The sequence below is a fragment of the Erpetoichthys calabaricus genome, chromosome 14 (assembly GCF_900747795.2).
Source record: "Erpetoichthys calabaricus chromosome 14, fErpCal1.3, whole genome shotgun sequence".
NCBI classification, from domain to species: Eukaryota; Metazoa; Chordata; class Cladistia; order Polypteriformes; family Polypteridae; genus Erpetoichthys; species Erpetoichthys calabaricus.
In genome coordinates this window covers 29,789,735-29,813,672 of record NC_041407.2, presented here as the reverse complement: position 1 = coordinate 29,813,672, position 23,938 = coordinate 29,789,735, and the positions used below count along the sequence as shown (strand labels likewise).

Below are 23,938 nucleotides of genomic sequence, written 5' to 3'. Positions count from 1 at the left end.
AAAATGGCAAAAAAATCATATTTTGCATGGTTGGATCTTAACAAGGTTCCAAGTAGAGCTTCAACATGCAACAAGAAGAAATGGGAGTGAGACAAAACATTTGTTGAGCATGCAATTTAATGAAAACAACGATTAAACTGAAACAGGCTGTTTTACAGCTGATCAAAATTTTAGGACCACATGCCTTTAAAAGGCCAAATCTGTGCAAAGATGTGGATTCATTGCCATTTTCTGTCAGGTAGTCACACGTTCTGATGGCAAAGGCAAAAAAACTCCCTTTTTGAACGTGGTCGGGTTGTTGAACTGCATAAGCAGGGTCTCTCACAGCGCGCCATCGCTGCTGAGGTGGGACGCAGTAAGACAGTCATTTGGAATTTCTTAAATAATCCTGAGGGTTATGGAACAAAAAAGTCAAGTGGAAGACGCAAAAAAATTTCACCAGCACTGAGCCGGAGGATCCAATTGGCTGTCCGTCAAGACACTGGACGATCCTCGACCCAAATTAAGGTCGTTACTGGTGCTGACTGCAGCCCCATAACCATCAGACGGCATCTGAGACTGAAGGGCTTCATAAACAAAAAACGTCTTCAAAGACCTCGTCTCCTTGAACGCCACAGAACTGCTCGTTTGGACTTTGCAAGAGAGCACCAAACATGGGACATTCAAAGGTGGAAGAAAGTTTTATTCTCTGATGAGAAAAAATTTAACCTTGATGGTCCTGATGGTTTCCAAACGTTACTGGCATGACAAGCAGATCCCACCTGAGATGTTTTCTACGCGCCACAGTGGAGGGGGCGCCATAATGGCCTGGGATGCTTTTTCCTTCAGTGGAACAATGGAGCTTCAGGAAGTGCAGGGGCGTCAAACGGCTGCTGGCTATGTCCAGATGTTGCAGAGAGCATTCCTCATGTCTGAGGGCCCTCGTCTGTGTGGTAACGACTGGGTTTTTCAACAGGACAACGCTACAGTACACAATGCCCGCAGGACAAGGGACTTCTTCCAGGAGAATAACATCACTCTTTTGGCCCATCCTGCTTTTTCAAGTGGTCTTAAACTTTTGATCAGGACTGTATAAATGATGCCCATATGCTTAGGTCTGAAATGTGTCGTTTTGAACTTTCTGCGAGTGGTTCTTACCACTTGGAGAAATGTTCCCACTCACCTCATGGAAACGCTTGCATCAAGCATGCCGCAACGAATTTTTGAAGTGATCAACAACGGTGGAGCTACTCAGTACTGAGTTCATGTTTGGAAGTTTGATTTCTGTTTTGGGGGGGTTTACGGGTTTTTTTGGAGGTGTGGTCTTAAACTTTTGATCAGTTGTAAAACAGCCTGTTTCAGCTTAATCGTTTTCATTAAATTGCATGCTCAACAAATGTTTTGTCTCACTCCCATTTCTTCTTGTTGCATGTTGAAGCTCTACTTGGAACCTTGTTAAGATCCAACCATGCAAAATATGATTTTTTGCCATTTTTCAAGTGGTCTTAAACTTTTGATCAGGACTGTATGTGTGTATGTATGTGTGTATGTATGTATGTGTGTATGTATGTGTGTATGTATGTGTGTGTGTATGTATGTGTGTGTATGTATGTATGTATGTATGTATGTCATTTTTAATGTAGGTAGATCATTTCGACCTGGTCATTTTAAAAGTAGCTCACAAGTCGAAAACAGTGTGGGCACCCCAGAGATAGGGCATAGTCATTTGATATGAAAAAAGTTTTGACATTTTTGATAACTGATTAAAAACTTAATGATTACTATTATTGACACATGGTGCATACAACCTATGTTTAGGATGGAAAAATAGACATGAAAGATTTACATAAGAAAAGTAAGGGTTTATTTTTTTTTTATTTTTTTTTTTTTTTTGGGAGAAAAGTGACAATGTAGAATAATTGAAAAAATACTTAAATTATCTGCATGTTCTGACTTCCTTTTAGGGTACTCTAATAATGAAATCCAAAATGATTTTTTTTTTTTGGATTTGAGAGGTCTGCTGTTCAAACCCTGATACAGTAACTTTTTTGTTTTTTGTTTTTTCAGAAAGCCTATATAGTTAGGGGGGGTTGGGGGGAAATCAAAAGCTTCTGTTGGTTCCAAATATGTGTTTGAGGCTAGCTAAGCTTAGCATAGCTAAGCCAAAAGCTCAAAATGTGTTTAATATTAAGGGGCTGCTTTAACCATACAGGGTCATCTGGATTTTTGTTTCGTCACATACTGTAATAATTAATGTACCAGCTTGCAAAGTCTGACTGTGCTTGGTGGTTTAGTTCTTGAGCTATGGACTTGTGAAATGTGATGAAAAAATTAGGCCAGATAAAGTAGACTCCACATCCCCTCAGTAAACTGGCTATATCTTGGAAAGTGTTGATTTTGCATTAAAAAAATTTATAGGGTGTCTCCTGACTAACATGGGTACACCTGGTAATTTTTCCAGAATTAGAGTACAAAGTGTGTGGGCCATTAGTTGATTTGACGTGGAATGACCCAACTGCAAATACAGATATGTGCAAGAAGCAACATATTTGGGACTGTCTCTTTCCTTTAACACACAACATCCTCCCAGTTATTGTCAAAACTTTTGTTGTGAAATATGTGCATACGTCTAAGTGCAACATCCTTAGAGCTTTTTGGTAACATTTTTCTTTTGTTTCCTTATATAGTTTTGCAGTGCAATCTGTAATTGTTCCATGATTTGTACACTGTATCTTGGCTCAGGATAAGCTTTTGAAGTCCATCCACCTCTACAATGCTGACTTGGCATTTCTTTGTATATGAAACAAACCAGCTTCTCAATAGTGACGTATTGCCTCCTCTTCGTGAGGGGAAAAATTCCGTCAAGCAAAACTGTTTTGATTGGGGTTCTTCAGACTTTAATGCCCTTAACTGTTCAGGATGCAATCTTAATAAGTACACCCTTAAATTACCTTTCGTTAAATGGTATTAAAACAGTTTTGCAAATTCATCATTCCATAGAATCTTTCCATTAATAGAACAGAATCCATATAGCTGCTGCTACTTCTTTCAGCTGCTGCTGTTAGGGGTTGCCACAGCAGATCATCTTTTTTCATATCCTGCTGTCCTCTGCATCTTGTTCTTTTACACCCATCTCCTGTATGTCCTCTCTCACTACATCCATACACCTTCTCTTAGGACTTCCCCTTTTTCTCTTGCCTGGCCGCTCTATCCTTAGCATCCTTCTCCCAATATACCCAGCATCTCTCCTCTGCACATGACCAAACCAACACAATCTCGCCTCTCTGACTTTGTCTCCCAACTGTCCAACTTGAGCCGACCCTCTAATGTATTCATTTCTAATCCTATCCATCTTCATCACACCCAGTGCAAATCTTAGCATCTTTAACTCTGCTACCTCCAGCTCTGTCTCCTGCTTTCTAGTCAGTGCCACCATCTCCAGCCCATATAACATAGCTGGTCTCACTATCGTCCTATAGACCATCCCTTTCACTCTTGCTGATACCCGCCTGTCACAAATTACTCCTGACACTCTTCTCCACCCATTCCACCCTGCCTACACTCTTTTTCACCTCTCCTCCACAATCCCCATTACTCTGTACTGTTGAACCCAAGTATTTAAACTCATCCACCTTTGCCAACTCTACTCCTTGCATCCTCACCATTCCACTGACCTCCCTTTCATTTACACACATGTATCCTGTCTTGTTCCTATTGACCTTTATTCCTCTCCTCTCTAGAACATATCTCCACTTCTCTAGGGTCTCCTCAACCTGCTTCCTACTATCACTACAGATCACAATGTCATCAGCAAACGTCATAGTCCACGGGGACTCCTGTCTAAGCTCATCTGTCAACCTGTCAATCACCATTGCAAATAAGAGGAAGTTAAGTGAATGACAATGACAGCAAATGATATTCATTAATCCTAATGAATGTTCATTAATAGTGGACTCATTACAGAATGCGTTGTCAGCTAATTGGCGGAATGTTTAGCGGCTGTTTGTCGTTCCTTTCTTTGCCGTTTATGTATTGCCTCTGCTGTTTGAGAGTCGTGTTGTAGGCGCCTGCGTTCATTAATTGTATTCAGGCGGGCTCGTTTCTGTATGTTTGTCACTTGAGATGTTTCGTTTTGGAGCCGTGACTCCTTTGGTTGCGTTGTTTGAGAAGCGCGTTGTAGGCGCCTGCATTCATTGTTTTTATACAGGCGGGCTTGTGTTTGTAGCCCCGTTAGTCGAGCTCTTCCTTTTTGGAGCCATGCCTGCTTTGCTTGCGGCATTTCAGACGCACGTTGTAGGCACCTGCGTTCATTGATTGTATCCAGGCGGGCTCGTTTGTGTATCTCCGTCAGTTGTGGTGTTTCGTTTTGAACCCGTGCCTGTTTTGCTTCCGCAGTTTCAGATGCACGTTGTAGGCGTCTATGTTCATTGTATTTGTCCATGCGGGCTCGTGTTTGTAGCTCCGTTAGTCGAGCTGTTTGGTTTTGGAGCCGAGACAGTTTTGCTTCGAAGGTTTCAGACGCACGTTGTAGGCTCCCACGTTTAATGTTTTTATCCATGCGGGGTCGTTTTTGTAGCTCTGTTAGTTGAGCTGGATCGTTTTGGAGCCGTGACCGTGACTCCATTAGTTATCCATTGTCTACCATTAGTAATATGGATAATTGCACTTACTGTTAATACGGAGCGTTTTCTGTGGTTGTACTGTTAGTAATGCATCACTGTAATGTGATTCACATATGCTATATGGTTTGGACGTGTGAGGATGCCGAACGTTTAATACGGAGAGTTCGTTTATTCTTATTACCCGGACCATGCTGTGTAGTGTGAACGTTTAGTTCAGAAGCGCGTTGTAGGCGCCTGCGCCTTTCGTACTTTCTCGCACCTTCCGTACTATCTTTGTGGACCTTTACGGACTCCGTAGTGTCTTCCGTTTGACTCTGGGGTGCAGTGCAGAATCCTCTTTTCTGTGTGGTGTGTGTTGAGCTCTTTCGTTTTGGAGCTGTGACTCCTTCGTTCGCAGTGGATCAGACTTCGCTTGCGGTTTATGAGATTCGCGCTGTAGACGCCTGCGCACTATGTCTCCTGGGCCGTGTACCTGGGTCCGTGCCTTCCGGTTTACCATTCTCGGTTAGTAAAATATGTATATATATTATATATATTAGGGGTGGGCGGTATGACCAAAATTCTATATCACGGTATTTTTCTAAATTATCCCGGTTTCACGGTATTGGACGGTATTTTTTTCCCCATGCATGAGTGAATGTTAACCACATTTTCCACTGCAATTACTGCAGTAGACTGGCTAAGAATAACCTATTCCACTGTTATGAGAATTGTACATTGCACAAAAAAACATTTTAATGTGCACACAAGTATTAATACAGGTTTGCATGGCCCCATAAAGTGATAGTTTTCAAGGGGGTGACACTAATGAAGAGAAGGAATCACATTGCATGACAGTTGCAGTCAAAATATAGAACCTTTTTATTGAACAAATTTTGCAAAAACTTAAACTATGATTTTGACAACATATTTTCAACCATTCAAAGAGGCATTTAGACTTAGTAAAATATCCAGATGTGCTTGTCAAAACTTGTATTGCACTGAACATGTCTTAGAAAAGTAATAAATAGTAAATATTTTTTGTGAACCAACTACACTTTGTTAATGTTAACTATCTCTGTCCACTGACACGTTAGTGACTTTTTCAACAACTTTACCATCAATAAACTGCATAATATTTAAACTAATAAATAATAACAATAAAATAAATAATAGTATTATTACTGATAGCTGCACTATTACTTCAAGACTTCAAGCCCAGGTGCATTACACAGTATTCACCAAATTAAAATAAAATAAAATAAAACAAGTACAACTTTGTGATGACATCCTTACCAACTGTACCATCATTTAGGCAAACTGCATTAATATGGACCTTGCTTCAAGCTAAGCTATATACATAAATAAAATAACTGCAACTTGCATTTACTGTATACAGTGATCCCTCGCTATATCGCGCTTCGCCTTTCGCGGCTTCACTCCATCGCGGATTTTATATGTAAGCATATTTAAATATATATCGCGGATTTTTCGCTGCTTCGCGGGTTTCTGCGGACAATAGGTCTTTTAATTTCTGGTACATGCTTCCTCAGTTGGTTTGCCCAGTTGATTTCATACAAGGGACGCTATTGGCAGATGGCTGAGAAGCTATCCAGCTTACTTTTTCTCTCTCTCTCTCTCTCTCTCTCTCTCTCTCTCTCTTGCGCTGAGGTAGGGGGGTGTGAGCAGGGGGGCTGTATGCAGCTGCTTCCTGAAGGACATGCTGCACGGAGCTTCGCATACTTAAAAGCTCAAAGGGCACGTATTGATTTTTTTTATCTGTCTCTCTATCTCTCTCTATCTCTCTTCCTGCTCCTGACAGAGGGGGTGTGAGCTGCCGCCTTCAACAGCTTTGTACCGGCGGTGCTTCGCATACTTAAAAGCCAAAAAGCCCTATTGATTTTTTTTTTGACTGCTTGCTTTGCACTCCTTTGAAAAGGAAGATATGTTTGCATTCTTTTAATTGTGAGACAGAACTGTCATCTCTGTCTTGTCATGGAGCACAGTTTAAACTTTTGAAAAAGAGACAAATGTTTGTTTGCAGTGTTTGAATAACGTTCCTGTCTCTCTACAACCTCCTGTGTTTCTGCGCAAATCTGTGACCCAAGCATGACATTCTAAAAATAACCATATAAACATATGGTTTCTACTTCGCGGATTTTCCTATTTCGCGTGTGGCTCTGGAACGCAACCCCCGCGATGGAGGAGGGATTACTGTAATGCTATTTCTGGTATAGCCCTACGGAAGTGCATTAGGGCCACGGTGAAGAAAAAAAAAATACAGTAAAGAGGGAAGAAAAAAAAAACAAACTACCAGTATATGTCAAGAATAAAGTCGACATGCTGACTTTATTCTCGACATTTCCACTTTAATTTTGACGCTTATGTCAAGATTAAAGTCAACATTTCCACTTTTTCATAGTTTACTTCATAATTAAAGTAGAATGTCATAAACTAAACTTAATCCTAAAATCAATGTTTAATTTACTTGATTTTCTCAAACCCCGTCATAAGTTAATGCAGCACATTAAATGCTTTGTATTGTGTTCCCCGACCCAGTTGTTAATCAATATGCTTCTTAAAATGACTTCCTATGCACTAAGAGGATGCAGCAATCACCGCACAGAATCCATTCATTTCATGATATTCCTGCTGTCTAAAAATTTAAAATGCTAAGATAAATACTTGATATCATTTTCATGATGAAATGCATTAAAGCAGGTATTAAACAAGCATGGTAGTGAGGCGGTAGTGCTGCTCCCTGGCAGTAAGGGGTCCCCAGGTGTATGTTCAGTGTAGAGACCTTTATGGCAGGTGTGACGAGGCTCCAAAAAACTGGATGTATGAATGGGTATCGCACAGGTTTAACTTAAATATTGTGTAAATGTTGGGTTTGTGATCTGGTGGTCGGAGACACGAACACAGAATTCAAAGCATGTTCTTCTGAGCGGGCTTTCTTTATTGCACGCATGCTGTCTCTATCTGATGTACTAAAGCCCCAGTTCCTATCCGTCCTTTTTCTTTCTCCACATAACCAATCACCACACGATAAACGTCTTTGTGAAATTAAAACTAGTTATAAACTTAGCCCACGGAGTGTTCAGAACTTTAAAAATATCTTCGTTATACATGTTTAATTATGCCATCCATTCAGAGTTGCGCCCATCTCTGAACGAGTCTCCAGCACATGGAAGGATGAATATAAGCAAAACATACACTAGCAGGGTCAATATAGCACAACAAAACCCCACATCCTACATGACTTTGAAAGGAAACTGAAGCGCCGAGTAAACCCACCAGAAAAACATGCAAATACAAGGCAGGCACGCCGCCGTGCCCCCCATATGATTAATGCATGCTTTAATGCATTTCACCATGAAAATTATATTAAGTATTTATTTTAGCATTCTAAATGTTCACAGAGAAGGAAGATCATGAAGTGAATGTATTCTGTGTGGCGATCGCTGCCGGCGCCTCCTCTTAGTGCAAGAAGAAGTCAGTTTAAGAATCACAACACAAAGCATTTAATGTGCTATATAACTTATGACGGGGTTTGAAAACGTCGTCACACTATTACACAGTACCCAGGTACATTACACTGTATTGAAAACAAATAAAACAAGTACAACTTGGCTTGCAGTATTATCCAGTAGTATAGAAACAGTATTTACACATCTGACCTTTTAAAACTAAAGTATCTCCAGGCTCTCTGTCCATTTTCACCACGCACAATTCCTATGCTACCGCCCACTATTTGGTGGTGTAGCAGTGAAAAAGGTCCCCACTTGAACAGTTTCCCGCTGCGCCACATTCCGAACGTCGTTTAGGCAGTTTAAACCGGTGTTGCGGTATAAGAAAAATCCATATCATAAAAAAAATAAAAAATGGTTGTGTTATATATATATATATATATATATATATATATATATATAATATAATAATAATATTGTATGTGTTTGAATCTTGCCTCTCATTGGAAGGGTCAAAACAAGTGTTATGCATATTGATCCAAGTCTGCTGTAGCCAAGTTTGATAATTAACTCCATTCCTTTTAATTTTACTTTATTCTAGATACTTTTTCCACATACTGTTATTTGGTATTCGATAGCTAAGAAAAGATTAGATAACTGCTTGTTACATATTAGTTTTAAAAATGTATTTTTACACCTGTGCAAGTTTATCTGATGTTGCAGTTTGACAATGCATATTCAATTCAACCTAAATTCTCAAATGATAGAGGAAACTGGCAGGAGGGCAAATACTTTTTGACAGCCCTATATGACAAAGAGTAGTATTCTGGTTATACATTTTATAATATACTTTTATAAAATGAAAAAGCTCAGTCAGAAACTGCATTTGCAACTTGCACTGTTTTTGGCATATCCTCGTATAAATCTTTGATTTAGTGCTTGATTTGTACTAAAAATAGTGAGTTTTCAGTTGTATTTTAAGTTACTCTGCAATGAGGGACAAATGCTCTGTGCACCTTGTGATAATGGTGATAGGAACAGAAAGTGCTATATTGAAGTTTAAAAAAAATAAATACCCCCAAACCAGTACTAGCTGGAAAATCAATATTGGATTTACATCCAATTTTCATGGATGTAATTGATGCCATGTTCTTGGTCTGTGGCATCTGTAAAGTGAGCTTTATATTCTAATGCAAGGATAACATTTATTACTTTTTTCTGTTTTTTTAAATTAGTGTAGAATATAGATGTGGGCCAGGAATAGTATCTTAATATTGCACAATCTTGTAACCAATAGACCATTATTTGCTGATATCCAGCATTTAGCTTATAAATTGGCAAACCACAGAATAATTATCGAAAAACTGATCACTAAATATAATGTTAAACAAAATATCTGAATATTGAACTTTTAAAAAAAAAAAAAGTTTGTTTGCATATTACCCTCATTTAACCTTCAAAGTTTTTTTTTCCCCCCCACAAAGGCCTCTACTTTGGTATATAGTGCAGAACAAATCTTAAATTGTTACCTGTACTTAATATGAATGCTTTCTTACTTCTCAACACGTGTGCCCTTGCTTTCTACTAGCACTAAACTTTCTTGCAGTTGTGTTATATTGTACTCTATTCAGTTATTCTTTATATGCTTTGACTTTTTCACCTGTAAGGAATTGCTGTTACTTTAAACTATTTAACAATGCAACACTGGTTATTTACTTACATACGAAGTGGTTTCTGCTATCACCTGTGTCTGTTACCTGCTTATTGTCCTGGCTTGTAAGTAAAGGTACTTTTTGCAAAGCACCCCTAAACACTGTTGTGCTTTTGCTTCTGTGAGTGTGAATAAATAAGCCAAAAAAGCTTTTTTTTTAAAAAAAAAAAATCCCACGTAGCTCCTTAGCAGCCCATCCACTTGCAAGTATGACATCCGTACATCTTTTTTAGATTTTAAAAATAGACTTCCTGAGTCGGCATTTTCCTTTATTGATTGTGTTATTGAGTGCAATTTATTTATAATTTAGTAACTGGAGGAAATATCCAGAAGTAACTTTTTAAAAGCAGACCTATATTTATATTGGTTGCTTTTGGTGCTCACATTTGACAACCTCTAGTAAGCCTTCTTTCACATCTTTTGAGATGGCAGTTAGTTACAAGTTCTTGGTCCTGGCATAAATATGACAAATGGTGAAAAAATGTAGCTTTGGCCAAAATGAAAATAAGTGCATGTAACAGACTGGTCTATTGTATTTTGTAAGCTGAAACATTAGTTTACTTCAGTTCCCTTGCAAGTGGTGGCAACTTGTAAGTTCATTTAGCGAACAGTTTATTTGTTTTGTCCGAAGAAATATTGTAGGTCTAACTATAGTCCTGACACAAGCCACTAGCATGAATTTGTACAGTTAATCAGCTTCACAACACTAACAGATTTTACTGTTGAACAGCCAAGTAGGTATACAGTTAGCCCCTAAAATGAAGGGATTGTGTTAAAAAATGCTTTAGTTGCCTCACATTTTTATGCAATCGTTTTGTTCACCCCACTGAATTAAAGCTGAAAGTCAGCACTTCAACTGCTTCTGAGTTTTTTCATTTAAAATTAATTGTGGTAATGTACAGAACCAAAATTAGAAAAAAGTTGTCTCAGTCCAAATTTTTATGGACCTAACTGTAGTTAATCACTTGTTGTCTTGTCCTGTGCTATATTTTCAGATGGCTTCAACATTAGTTGTATTTACCTAGTGCTGCTGAGAACACCATAACGTTTTTATCAAATGGAAAATCAACCATTTTCTCAGATTTTGCGGTCAAATAGTCCCACACTAAGGAGGATTTTACCTGGTATTCAGAGTAACCTTATTATGCTGATTGTTATGCAGACTCAAAACAGTACAGAAAGTTCTACCATGCCGATGTGCAGTGTGGAGGAGGGTGGGGATTATTAGTAGTTTAAGATAACACAATTTGACTAAAATGGTTAGTCGATTACATTGATTAATTGTAGCAGCTCTACTGGCATTTACAACCTAGTATGTAAGGGTGTATCAATTGCACTTGTGCACGTGGCACATGAAGTCTGTGATCTGCAATGTTATAAAAAGATTCTAAATAATGCTGGATTTCATTAATGCATGCTAGATTCACTAACATCATTTTCAGTATTTCAGCCTGTGTCATAATGATATATTTCTCCTTTAGGCTTTTCATAGTAATAAAAAAGAGCTAAAGGGCAAGTATATTTATAGATGGAAGCATGAAAATGAAGAAAAACAAATTGAATAGTTCCTATGTGCGGGTGTGTATTTTAACTTTGGTGTTTTGATGTCTTTAGCTTTAAATAATGTGTGTGCTTTTTGTTTTTTCCTCTTAATTAAAGGGATGCGAGTGTTGGTTGATGCCAGAGAAAAGCTTCATATTCCTTGGGGTGACCCTGCTAATCAAGTTCACGGAAGAAAGATGATGGAATTTGACACCAGGTCCGCAATGATGATTCAGGGATTGGTAGAAACCAAGGTATTCACAGCACATCTACCATCTATTAGGGCTCTATGGGCAGACAGCGGAATTCAACATGCATATGACAGACGGAGAGAATTTCAGCTGGTAAGGTGGAATACTGTTGATTTTTTTGAATGTCTTGCATTAAAATTATTTGTATACATTATGGCACATATGCTCATTTACAATTGAGTACAAGCAAGATGTAAATTTTAATAGCACTGTAGGGTTAATAAAATTGTCTTGAAGTACTGTGATTGGCCAGGTATTCTGTCACATTTAAGTATGTAAACACTATATATATGTTCAAGATGTATAGGTTTCAATTATTTTAAAGAACATCTACTCTTAGGCAAGCTGACGTGCTCAAAAGCGGGGCCATACATTCAGTAGTGCAAGAGTGAATTCAACCCGTGTTAGATATTAATCAAAGCTATCCTTTGTGTCCTTGTTTCGACTTTGTTCTTAACTAGCCATCCAGTAGATATTTATTTTTGCTAACTTTTAGAAAATTTGAGGTACAGTAATCCCTCGCTATATCGCGCTTCGCCTTTCGCAGCTTCACTCCATTGCGGATTTTATATGTAAGCATATTTAAATATATATCGCGGATTTTTCGCTGCTTCGTGGGTTTCTGCGGACAATGGGTCTTTTAATTTCTGGTACATGCTTCCTCAGTTGGTTTGCCCAGTTGATTTCATACAAGAGACGCTATTGGCAGATGGCTGAGAAGCTACCCAGCTTACTTTTCTCTTTCTCTTGCGCTGACTTTCTCTGATCCTGACATAGGGGGACTGAGCAGGGGGGCTGTTCGCACACCTAGACGATACGGACGCTCGTCTAAAAATGCTGAAAGATTATCTTCACGTTGCTATCTTTTGTGCAGCTGCTTCCTGAAACGACATGCTGCACGGTGCTTCGCATACTTAAAAGCTCGAAGGGCACGTATTGATTTTTGCTTGAAAAACAAACTCTCTCTCTTTGTCTGCTCCTGACGGAGGGGGTGTGAGCTGCCGCCTTCAACAGCTTTGTGCCGCGGTGCTTCGCATACTTAAAAGCCAAACAGCCCTATTGATTTGTTTGCTTTTCTCTATCTCTGTGACATGATCTGCTCCTGACACGCACTCAATTGAAGAGGAAGATATGTTTGCATTCTTTTAATTGTGAGACTGAACTGTCATCTCTGTCTTGTCATGGAGCACAGTTTAAACTTTTGAAAAAGAGACAAATGTTTGTTTGCAGTGTTTGAATAACGTTCCTGCTCTCTACAACCTCTTGTGTTTCTGCGCAAATCTGTGACCCAAGCATGACAATATAAAAATAACCATATAAACATATGGTTTCTACTTCGCGGATTTTCTTATTTCACGGGTGGCTCTGGAACGCAACCCCCGCGATGGAGGAGGGATTACTGTATTCTGGTTTGCAATATAAATAGTGATCAGCTGTAAAGGACATTGTAATGTGCTTTGTTTGGTCAGTTTGATCTTTTTTGTTACAAAATAGGTTCCAATAGATTGAGAAAGAAAATAGTTTAAAAAAATAAATAAAAAAAATAAAAATAAAATAAATGCCAAATTGTCAATTGGTGTTTAACTGTCAGCTTCTTGGGATTCAGAGTTTACTCTGACAGGAGTATAAAAAATACATTCTCACAGACTGGCACAGCACAATCATGAAAACAAGAATGCCTACTAAATAGAAAAGCAAGCCATGCAACTTTTAATAGGTAGAAATAAAATGGTATTTGACAGAACTTTTAATAGGCATGTTATTTGAGTTCCAACTTTATTAAATGCACAGACCAATGAGAATCATTGAACATCGTTGATTTTCACTGCCGTCTATAGCAAGAGAGAGAGTCAAATCTGTGAGAGTGACAAATGTGAACTTGATACTGCTTTCTAAAAATTTCAAATGTTTTTTTTGGAAGGGGGGGGGGGTCCTGTTATAGGGAGCTATATGAGAAGATGAGCTGTTAATTATTACTGTTGACTTTGGCAAAGCAAGCAAAATGGGCAAATGTCCACTAAAGATTCTGTTTCACCTTCCTGCTTGGATGCTTGAAAATGAAGAGAACTATACAATTTATGAATGAGGTTCAAAGTCTACTTTAACTTTTTTGTGTTCTACATTGTGGTTCAAATGTGGTGATAGACTGTTTTTCACCAAATAACCTACTTAAGCTTTCTGTAGTAAACCAATTTATGCATAACAAGGACAATAAAAGATGGATATATACAATTATAGATGGGGGGGGGGTGTATAATATATATAGATACAGAGAGGTTATGTATGTACAGTATGTTATATAGAGAGACACATTTATATATAGATGAAGGCCAGTAAAAAATGCACAACATACCATTGTGATAGTGTAGTTGTACTTTTTCTCTACTCTAGGAAAAGGCACATAACTTATTACTTTCTTGATTTAGATCCTTTTCTCTCTTATAGAAAAAGGGCACTTACGAATTCTGATCTTTCAGTTCATTTGGCCAAGATGGGTAAGGTCTAGGACATTAAGCTTCTAGCGTCTATCCGGTGGTTAGGTTACACACACATAAACACACACCACAATTTCTGTTTGTGTGTGTCTGCCTGTGTGAGTGAGATGCTGCTTTCCTATTGGATTGAGGAATAAATGCTTAATAGCTGAAGATTTATCCTTCTCAGAGGTGGTTACTCTTCCGTTACACTGATGCCAATATCCTACTATTAGCTGACTTTATCAGAACTATTAAGTTAGAATTATTCTATGAATCAAAGTAGGTATACTTATGGTTTGGTGTAGGCAATGTTTTGGTTCCTTTCCTGGTCATTTTTCTTTGGCACACATGAGTGGAATTTTAAGTGTGCTTTTTAATTTGTTCAGAAGTTCTTCACCTTAGTCAAACCTTCTGGTTCTAAGTGGTACTGCAATTTTCTGTTTTTTTTGGGGTTTTTTTTCCATTTAGTATCCTTGGTTTCTAGCAAAATGACATCTGTTGAGCTGTTAGTGATCAGTAAACCTCCGTCTTTAGCAAGACAAATGCATTGCTTTTACTTAGTCTCTTTCTTGCTTGTGCACTTCCTTTGCAGGGTTTGGAGTCGTGTCCCCTTCGTTCAACTTCAGTACAGACAAGTCTTCACCCTTCCATTTTAGCACCAGTAAAGGAGTAAAATTGAGTGCTGCAGCCTTTTTTTTTATTTTTACGTTCACACCCTAACGATTTGTGGCTGTAATTTTTTTTTTTTCTTACGAAAAAGCAGATGTTTTGCCATTTTTCTCATGAGTGCCCATACGTTCAGCCTTCTTGGTTGTCAGTTGATGGAAATGTTTATCCATCAAGGTTGCTAATTATTGAGTTGTTACTTTGTTCAAGCCAATTTATTTAACTTCTACCAAAAGACCACCTCTATGTTATAAAATAATTTCCAAGTGAAAAGACAAAGTGCACTAGCTACATTCCAAAGAAGCCCCTTGGAAAGAAAATACACTATTTCTAGAATTAAGAGTGTCTGGCAGTTCGCTTTTAGCAAAGGATAGCAAAATGGGAAATGATGATCTGTTCTACAGAGTTATCAATTGAAGTCCTGTATATCAGGGGTCCCCAACCCCTGGTCCGCAGCCGTCTGACAGCCGGGCCGCGAGAGAACTGCCGGCAATGGCGACTCACTCAGACTTTTCAGAACGCTTGGCGGGCAGGGCTTTGCAGCGGTGCAGAGAGAAGAGAGAGACCCCGAGGTGAGAGACTATTACAATAAAGTATTTTTATGGTCCCGACAGTTTCCCCATATGACATGAGTCTATAGAAATCACGTTACTACGAAGTACATTCAACAGATGCTTTCATTACAATGAAGTGACCTTGAAATGCTTGAACAAATCATCCACAGAGCAGTTAGATCTGTGGTCGCAGCTCAGTTGTGACATTTGCACAACGATCCCCAAACAGAAACATTGTAAAAAAAATCTTTCTTCGAACTTTCCTCGTAGTTTTGTTTTTTTTTGTTTTTTTTTGCTGTTTTTGTTGTCTGTGGTTTTCATTGATTCCTTTTGCTTATTGCTTGTCAACATCCATTGGAATTTAACTCATTGTCACCCTCCTATAGAAACGGCAGACACGAAAAAAAGATAGCAGTGTTAATGTTTGTGATGTGCAATCTGTTGGATTGGCAAATGTAAAGCATATGTCTTTGTTATATGCAAAAAAAGAAGAAAAATCTCAGATTGCAAACGTATGCAAACTGCTTAATAACTTTAATAATAATAGAAATGTTATGTAAATTGTGTATAAAACTGCCCACAACCAACCCCCCCCAACCGGTCCGTGGAAAAATTTGCATCTAATAAAGTGGTCCTTGCTGTCAAAAAGGTTGGGGACCACTGCTGTATATCATTTGGAGACTAGAGTGAATGATGCTACTATTATATGAATTAAATCAAATTACAGACACTAAAATCATTTTGGATTTTATCATGCAAGTTTAGTATTTAACCTTTACAAATACTTGATGTGTATTTTTGTTAATCATTACATACCGGGCAAATTAGTATGGATTAGAAACTGTAAGCAAGTGTTAACCCTGCATTATATATAGAAAGAGAAAGCTAATTGTGCCAATCTTTGGTACATTTTAGCCTATTAAAAGCAGTTGTTGTAAACAAGATTTACCAAAACATGAGGCGCAGGATAGTGGTAAACAAATGTCTTGGTTTTAGACAAGGATGAAGAAGCAATAAAAGCATGTGATGGTATTTTATTGTGATTTTTTTTTTTTTTTCCTCTCAAAAGGCTCTTGTTGAGGTACCACATAAAAGATTAGTGACTTAATCCAGGCATGGCATTTGAATTCCTTGCAAAATTCTTAATGAACGTGGGGTCGCACTCATGAATTGTGAGCAGAACAATTTTGTTCGTAAAGGATTCTTAGTGAGAAAAGCCATTACTTATCATTGCTTTAGTGAAGACGTAAAAATGAACGTATCTTACACATGCTCGGGACCAAGTGTAGTACATATGTAAAAAATAAAAACGTGATACATAAATGACATTTGCACAAAAACATTTTAAATGAATAAAACAATACTACAAAAATATGCAAATTATAAATTACAAGATATCACATCTTTCAACTAAATCTGTCAAATTAGCTGCTAGTTTGATGATTATTCAACAACACAGGTGTCTTGTTTTGTTTCTCAGTAAACGCATCACACAGGTCTATACCTAATTTTGTGTATTTTACTATAAAAGGGCATCGATTTCAGCCTGATTTGATTCAGCGTAACAATGGCAGATCTCTCACTACCAGGGCACACTGAAGACAAATTAACGTTTGGTGCTCTGTAGTAATAGTTAATCCACAATTCCAAGTTATCATTATTTACACATACAGGACTAAAAACAGTGAACGTTATTTGAGATAAACTAAGTAGAGAGTGTGTTCCTATGGTAGACTACTGAGAGTAAATATTCAACATTTCCAAAACTTGCTTGGTAAGTCTACTGTTTGAAATTGAAGTGTTGCTCCATGCCCTCAGGAGAGCTTGACATTTTCAGTGAAGATGCCTAGATGAAATGTGACCTTTCTGTAGCATGTAAAGTAGAACGTTATGTGATAACTGGGAAATATGAAAAAGAAGTCTGCTCACAGAGCCGTGTTTGTTAAATAAACCACATAATTATGGAAAAATGCAGCAGTATTGTTGACTCTCCGTAATGGTTTTGGTTTTTCCCCAGGAAAAATTCATTTCTGCCGAATGAAAGAAGTCCACAGTATGTTTGTTGCTACATTCTAGTATGACTGAAACTTTGCAACATGAAATTAAACCTAATTAGGCTACAGGTGAAAGCTCCTGTCGCACCCTATGCATCTGTTTGATCTTGTTCAGGAAAAGATCCCAGTCGCCCCTCAGGAGTAAGACTTTCCGAGACTAAGGGCATACATAAATCTTATGAAACTGTTTCTGAACAAAGGCAGAACCATTACAACAGTTGCATGGAGCTTCCACCTGCAGCTAAAGTCACTTCAGTACACATGTATTTTGTGAGCATGCCCGTATCGTTTAAACAGAAAAAGCTCTGCAGTTTACTTGTGATTTTATGCTGTAGGAAGATACATAAATAAATCAAGATAAATAACATTCAATCTAGCTTTTATATAAGTAACATATACATGGTTTTCATATAAAGACCATCACAAACAGGACTTTGCACGATACTGTGGTGAGCTCTGTAATCAGTTCTGTTCCATTGAAGGGACGACAGGTGTTTGAGCAGTCTGACTGACAGGACGACACCCCACCTATTGCTGCATCCAGACGGTGCCATCTTTGGCCTTTATGCCTGGTGCAGCTGTGTTATTCTTGTATGTGAATGGACGTTTCTTGCGGGGTGGGCTTCTGTTCTCTTTCTCCAATGTAGAACCCTCATCCTCATCGGAGTTCACCTCTGCTATAGAACGTCTTTATTTGAAAACTGCAGTGTCAGATCGGGGAAAGCGTGAACGTGACTAAGAGAATTAAACTGAATAAGAAAAATGCTAACCTTTACAAGTACCATACATTTACACTAGCTTTTACAGACTCAAATCAAATGTATGTTTTGAGCAGCTAACTACTCAAAATGGAGGTGTCAAGGATTGAACTGGCGACCTTTTGATTGCTGATCAGCAATTCTTACCGTTGAGCCATCAAATCGATCGTATTAAAGGTGTGTCAATGTCGCACCCTAATGCAAGTTTTTTTTGTGCAGTTTTCTATTCTTGAATAAAAGCACACTTGTTTTGTTATACTTTTTGTGAAAGTGTTTATTTGATATTTAGACTTCAGGCTTCACACATTATACACTTCGTGTCTACATTTTGTCAGTTTTTACTAAAACAAACATTTGTTTTAATGATGTGTTTACATAGATTGTTGTAGACACGGAACACACATGAAATTCATGTATTCCAAATAATATATTATTTACCCTACACAATTCCCAGCAACTTGCATGCAGGTAAACAGACTTGAGCTGAGAGAGCTTTCTGCGTTGGTGGGGGGGGGATGGGATAGCAGGCTGCTTGTGTTGATCTACACATTTACAACACAAAAGACTGACGGAGAGGTTTTTAAGGTGGGCCGGGATTAAGAGTTTTTTTTGTGGGCTTTGATAATTGTAGTATTAAGAAGAGAGTGTAACAAAGGAACAAATAGTTTTCAGATGCTGAACAATGCAAATAGACTATGGCAGTGAATAATACGCTTTTACTTTCACTTTTGGTTTTTTAGTTTAATAACCGTTGCATCAAACACGTGAGCAAACAGAATTAATGCTTTTAAGTCATTATCCTTTGAGAACATAACATAGCACCCCATCAATTATCATTTATTTGTGAACAGCAGATTTATCATTGTTTTCCAGCTTTGAGATGCTGTTTATAAGCTACTTTCTCAAAGTTGTATTTCCAGTAGCGTGAAGATGTTTATTTGGTTTAAAGTACAGTAATCCCTCACTTATCGCGGGAGATAGTTTCCAAGGCCGACCGCGATAACTGAATTTCCGCGAAGTAGGGACACTATATTTATTTAATTATTTAACGTGTATTTGGACGTTTGTAAACCCTCCCTGTATTGTTTACAACCCACCATTTACTCTATTAAAAACAGGGACAACTGCTAAGCAATATGAAATCGGTAGATAAGTTTACACTTACTGTATAGCGAAGTACACGTAGCAGCTTGTAGGCGGTCATGACGTCGTCGACCTTGTTGCAAAGATTCCTAAAGCAGATTCCATCCAGACTACTGCCTTATCACGTCCACTTGCAACTCGTTTTGCACCCTTGTTAAAGGACACTGCGGCCGTAGATCTTATATGCTTTTCCTCCTTTTTAAATAAAAAGAATCGATGTCCTGCAGCGGTGTAGCTGTTCCCTTCCTTTAACATATCCAAAACTTTTACCTTTTCTGCAATCATTTGCATCTTCTGTTGGTGCTTGGACACGGCCCCTGAAGCATTAGCACGTTAATGATGAATGAGTGAGATGAGACTTCCTGGTTAATGCAACACCCCGTCGCTGAGCCAATCAGCAGCACACAGGAACTTAACTGCGTGCTCTGATTCGGTAGCTTCTCAGCCATCCGACAATAGCATCTCTTGTATGAAATCAACTGGGCAAACCAACTGAGGAAGCAAGTAAAAAGACCCATTGTCCGCAGAATCCCGCGAAGCAGCGAAAAATCCACGTTATGTATTTAGATATGCTTACATATAAAATCCGTGAAGTCGTGAATCCGCGAAAAGTGAACCGCAAAGTAGCGAGGGATTACTGTAATCTTACCAATATTATGTGGCATAGCTAGGTGATTTAAAAGTGATAGTTTTGCTTACAAAGGCTTAACCGACAATAACATCAGTATCCAACCAGAATTTATTTTAAATGGTTTCGTTTGCTGTAAAGCAAACAGTTATTGACACATCAGAATTAAAGACCTAATGAAAATGCATTAGCTGAAATCCCTGTCTGATATGAATTATAAACTTTTTCCTGCAATTTTGACTTCTCATGTGGCACCTATGCAATGGATTCTTCCGTAACAGTTAATTTGCTTTAATAAACTAGTTTCATCAAACTTCAAAAAAGCAAGTTGTACCCTAGCTGTGCAATTATACTTTTTTTTTTTTCCTGGTTCAGAATATATCCATAACACAGAGAAGAATGTTAAATTAAATAATTCAATTTTGTGATATTTAACTTAAATGAACAATTTGTTGTTTGGTGTCTGCTTTCCTCCTGAATTTATTATTGGTAATTTCTGTTTGTCCTTTGCTCAGGCACATACATTTTTCGTGGCCTAAGCAAATCTGAAACATGATTGTTTATATAAAAATAAGTATTCCTTTTTAGAAATTTGTCAAGTGATACCTGTCTGCTTTTGTTTTAAGGTAAATTGTGCTAATGTCCTAAATATATTCAAGGTTTGTTTTGGTGCAAGTATGAAAGACTTCTGTTGGTGCTCCCTTTTCTGAAATCTCAGTATATAGTTTATTAAAGTTCCAGCCCTGTTATTCCAAAGACCGGCATGTCTTTTGTAAACCAGGAATAATGGAACAAATTCTTATTACAAAGTAAATTTAATTTTTTCGAATAACCAAATTCTCTAGCATACTAACGTTTTTGGTTTTTTTGTGTCCATTTTTAAATCTTCAAAAAGGAAAAATTCTTTATAATGGAATTCAACAGTTACTGCATTTTTGCATTCCTGGCTCTGCACATCCTTTTAATAAAATTTTGAGTAACAGTTTAACAGTTAAACACTGCTCCAGATCATGAGTTAAATTTTTTTTTCTGTGATCTTTTATGTAAAATATTGAATATTGAAACTGGCATTGACATAAACAATCCAAATTCCTCTTAATCTAGAGTACTGATTGAATACTTTAAGAAAGATGAGATGCTATCCTTTTAAAACAAATGTATGAAAACAAGAAGAAAGGAAAATTGTTTCAAATATTAAAATTAACAATAGATCTTGGAAATGTATAGTTTAGTAATTTAACCAACTATAGATCCAGGTTTTTTTTTTTTAGATCTTATTTTAATTAAAACAAATTTCTACAGTTTGTATCCTCCACTGTTAACTTGCCTGCAGTTCACTAAATGGCACCACCCGACCAACTAAAAGCTGAACTCGCACTGGCCAGTGTGAGACAGTACTGAGCTAAGGTCCCCCAAACCAAAAAGCTGCTTATTCTGTTGTGGTTCTATTTTTGACATCAAAGTTGCCCTGTAGAATAAGAGTATTAGTAGTCCATCCCTTAGGCCAACATGCCTAGTCACAGTCCACTCAAAGACCAGAAAAAAGAGATTCCACATCAGTCATTTTTGGGGGACATTTGTCAGCCTTATCCTTTGGGAGTTAACCTTGATAAGGAATAGGGCTTATTTATTTTGATATTCATGCTGAAGTTTCTACAGTCAAAGTTTACCAACTAGAGTTGCGGTTGGCACAGTTGCTTAGCAAGCTGTTGGACATCCATAGTCTTGCTTAAGACACTATCTGTAAAACAAAAAGCACAAAACCACTGAAAATCCAAGGGTCCTGCCCGGAACAGTCCTATTTAACGGTGTCATGGTTAATGAGTGGTTGGAGGGAAAATGTGCAACCCCTTGTATATGTAAAGCTCCTCATAGTTTGAAAGATTTAATTTTTATTTCTGCTTTGGCCTCAAGATCCTTTCCTGTGTGCATCAGTACTTTTTTTTTTATTTGTTTAAAAATATATTTTACTCTGAAAAAGATGTAACCACATTATACTGGTATCAACCAAAACATTACACCTTTTAAATATACTGTAATGTGAGCTTGGTAATTTATTTTGGTAAACCCTTGGTAATCTTCAGTCTAGACTGTCAACTGTGAATATATTCAGATGCTAATTACATTTGAATTATCAAGTTTCTCTTTTTCTCACTTTAACTAAGAACCAACTTCATTCTCTCCTGCAGCATTCATATTTAATCTTGCACCACTAAGTGTAAATAGTTTTGAATGAACTGTTATAGGGTTGCTGTAATCACTCTAATCAATTAAAATTTTTAATCTAATTGTATTTTCTTAATCGACTAGTTGTATCTGCTCCTCTCCCACATTGCGCACTAGCATACTATGGCACTTCAAATATCAGGCCAAATTCTCCTTTCTGTGGGAATATTTCACCAAAAATATAAGAAAGTGGTTCTTTGTTCATTGTGTGGTGTTCCACAACAGCAGTAGTTTAATGCATGAATACCTGAAGATGATACATGCTTGAAGTATAACAATGAGCAAGCCAACAAATCTGTATGTTCCCATTTACTGTTTCTTTCTTAGCTGTTAAGACAGTGGTTGTTTTAGTGCTGTGAAGTTGGTTAACTTGAGATTCATGCTAGTAACTAGCATTGGAATGAAAGTTAGAGCCATGGTATTTCTTCAGACAGAAGAGAAATTGTCTGCTAAATGCACTTGTCAGTTGTTGTTACTACACTTTAGAATGTACTTGAGAAAAATAATGTTTCAATTGATAGGCTAGCTAAATATGATAGACTAGTCAGTTAAATGCATTTGTTAGCTTTATTTCAGACAGTTACATATTCACACTTCACCAGTTATTTGTCCGTGCCATCAAATTATGATTCTGTCACCTTTTTAAATCTGAAAGAAAACTACATAGCAGTGATCAAATCCAATATAAACATGACATCTTCAATGAGTTCTCATGTTAATCTCTCAAAAAATCTGCCTTAGGCTCTTTCAGCCTACTCTAATAAACTCGCACAGAAGAAGCTTAAGACTGTGTACCACTTCCTCTGTTCTGCTGGAAAGGAAAACCCTGGAAGAGCATTGTATGTTGTTATGTTGAATTATGTGTAAAAGCTGGTTCCCTCTTTATCCCCTTCCTTTCTGAAGCATATTAATTTTTAGCCAAAAAAACTGTTCTAAATGAAGTCGAGTGTAGTACAGAAACTGCTGCAATAACTAATTGCAGAATCTTTTGTGTTACTGATGCACATGTTAACCTACTTAATAATAAATCCGCTAAGATACTTTCCAAAAAAGCCAAACATTGCTAACAAACATCAAGAATTTAAAGATGAACAAAATTATTTATGCAAGTATTGTCAGAACTGCTCATCAAATATAAAAATGGAGATGTGTGACAAATTATCAAACAATGTAAAAAAAAAAAAAAAAAATCCAGAGAATCTCTGCAAAGAAACAATATACAGAAGTTGCACGAAAAGAGTTGGTCTAAATAGTTTTTTAAATGTGGTGATGTCAATAACGAAAAATTGGCATTTTAAAAAATTCACTATGCAGGTATTGCGCCTTTGGAATAAAGTATAAAGTGCCAAAATTTAGCTGTTACACAGACGGACGACTTACAGAATTATTCAGTATACTGTGGCTAAAAAAGTACATTTACATTAATTTTACATCAATCCTCTCATCAAAAGGAGTTCGTCCCCCTATAATATGCTTTTAGTTGGTATCATTCATATTCGACTAACATTAAGCCATATTATGTCAAAGTATATGTAGCTAAGCAAACGTTCATGGATTTAGAAACAGTAACCGTATGTGATTAGTTTTGTAGTAAATATGCATATGCAAGTGTTTATGTCCATCTATCCATTTGCTAAATCCGCTAATCTAGAGCTGTGTTATCAAGAAGGTAGACAAAAAAAAAAATCATTATCACTTTTTCCCCCCACATGCGAAATTTCCTTTTCACTGTATGCTTACTTAAGCTATACAATGCAGGGCTGTGGAGTCGGTAGATAAATCCTTCGACTACGACTCCTTAGTTTCCGGTACTTCTGACTCCGACTATTTTAATATGCTAATGTATTTTCCATTTTATTCAAGGCAACATACACGTCA

At 37.4% G+C, this 23,938-nt stretch overlaps 1 protein-coding gene across 1 annotated transcript in view; it reads left to right on the top strand.

The window, feature by feature from the left end:
• Nucleotides 1-23,938, top strand: part of gna13a (guanine nucleotide binding protein (G protein), alpha 13a) — a 95,183-nt gene that overhangs the window by 51,556 nt on the left and 19,689 nt on the right. The window contains exon 2 of the mRNA XM_028819155.2: nucleotides 11,421-11,647. Within this exon, the coding sequence (XP_028674988.1) occupies nucleotides 11,421-11,647 (227 nt within the window). The remainder of the gene's footprint in view (nucleotides 1-11,420; nucleotides 11,648-23,938) is intronic.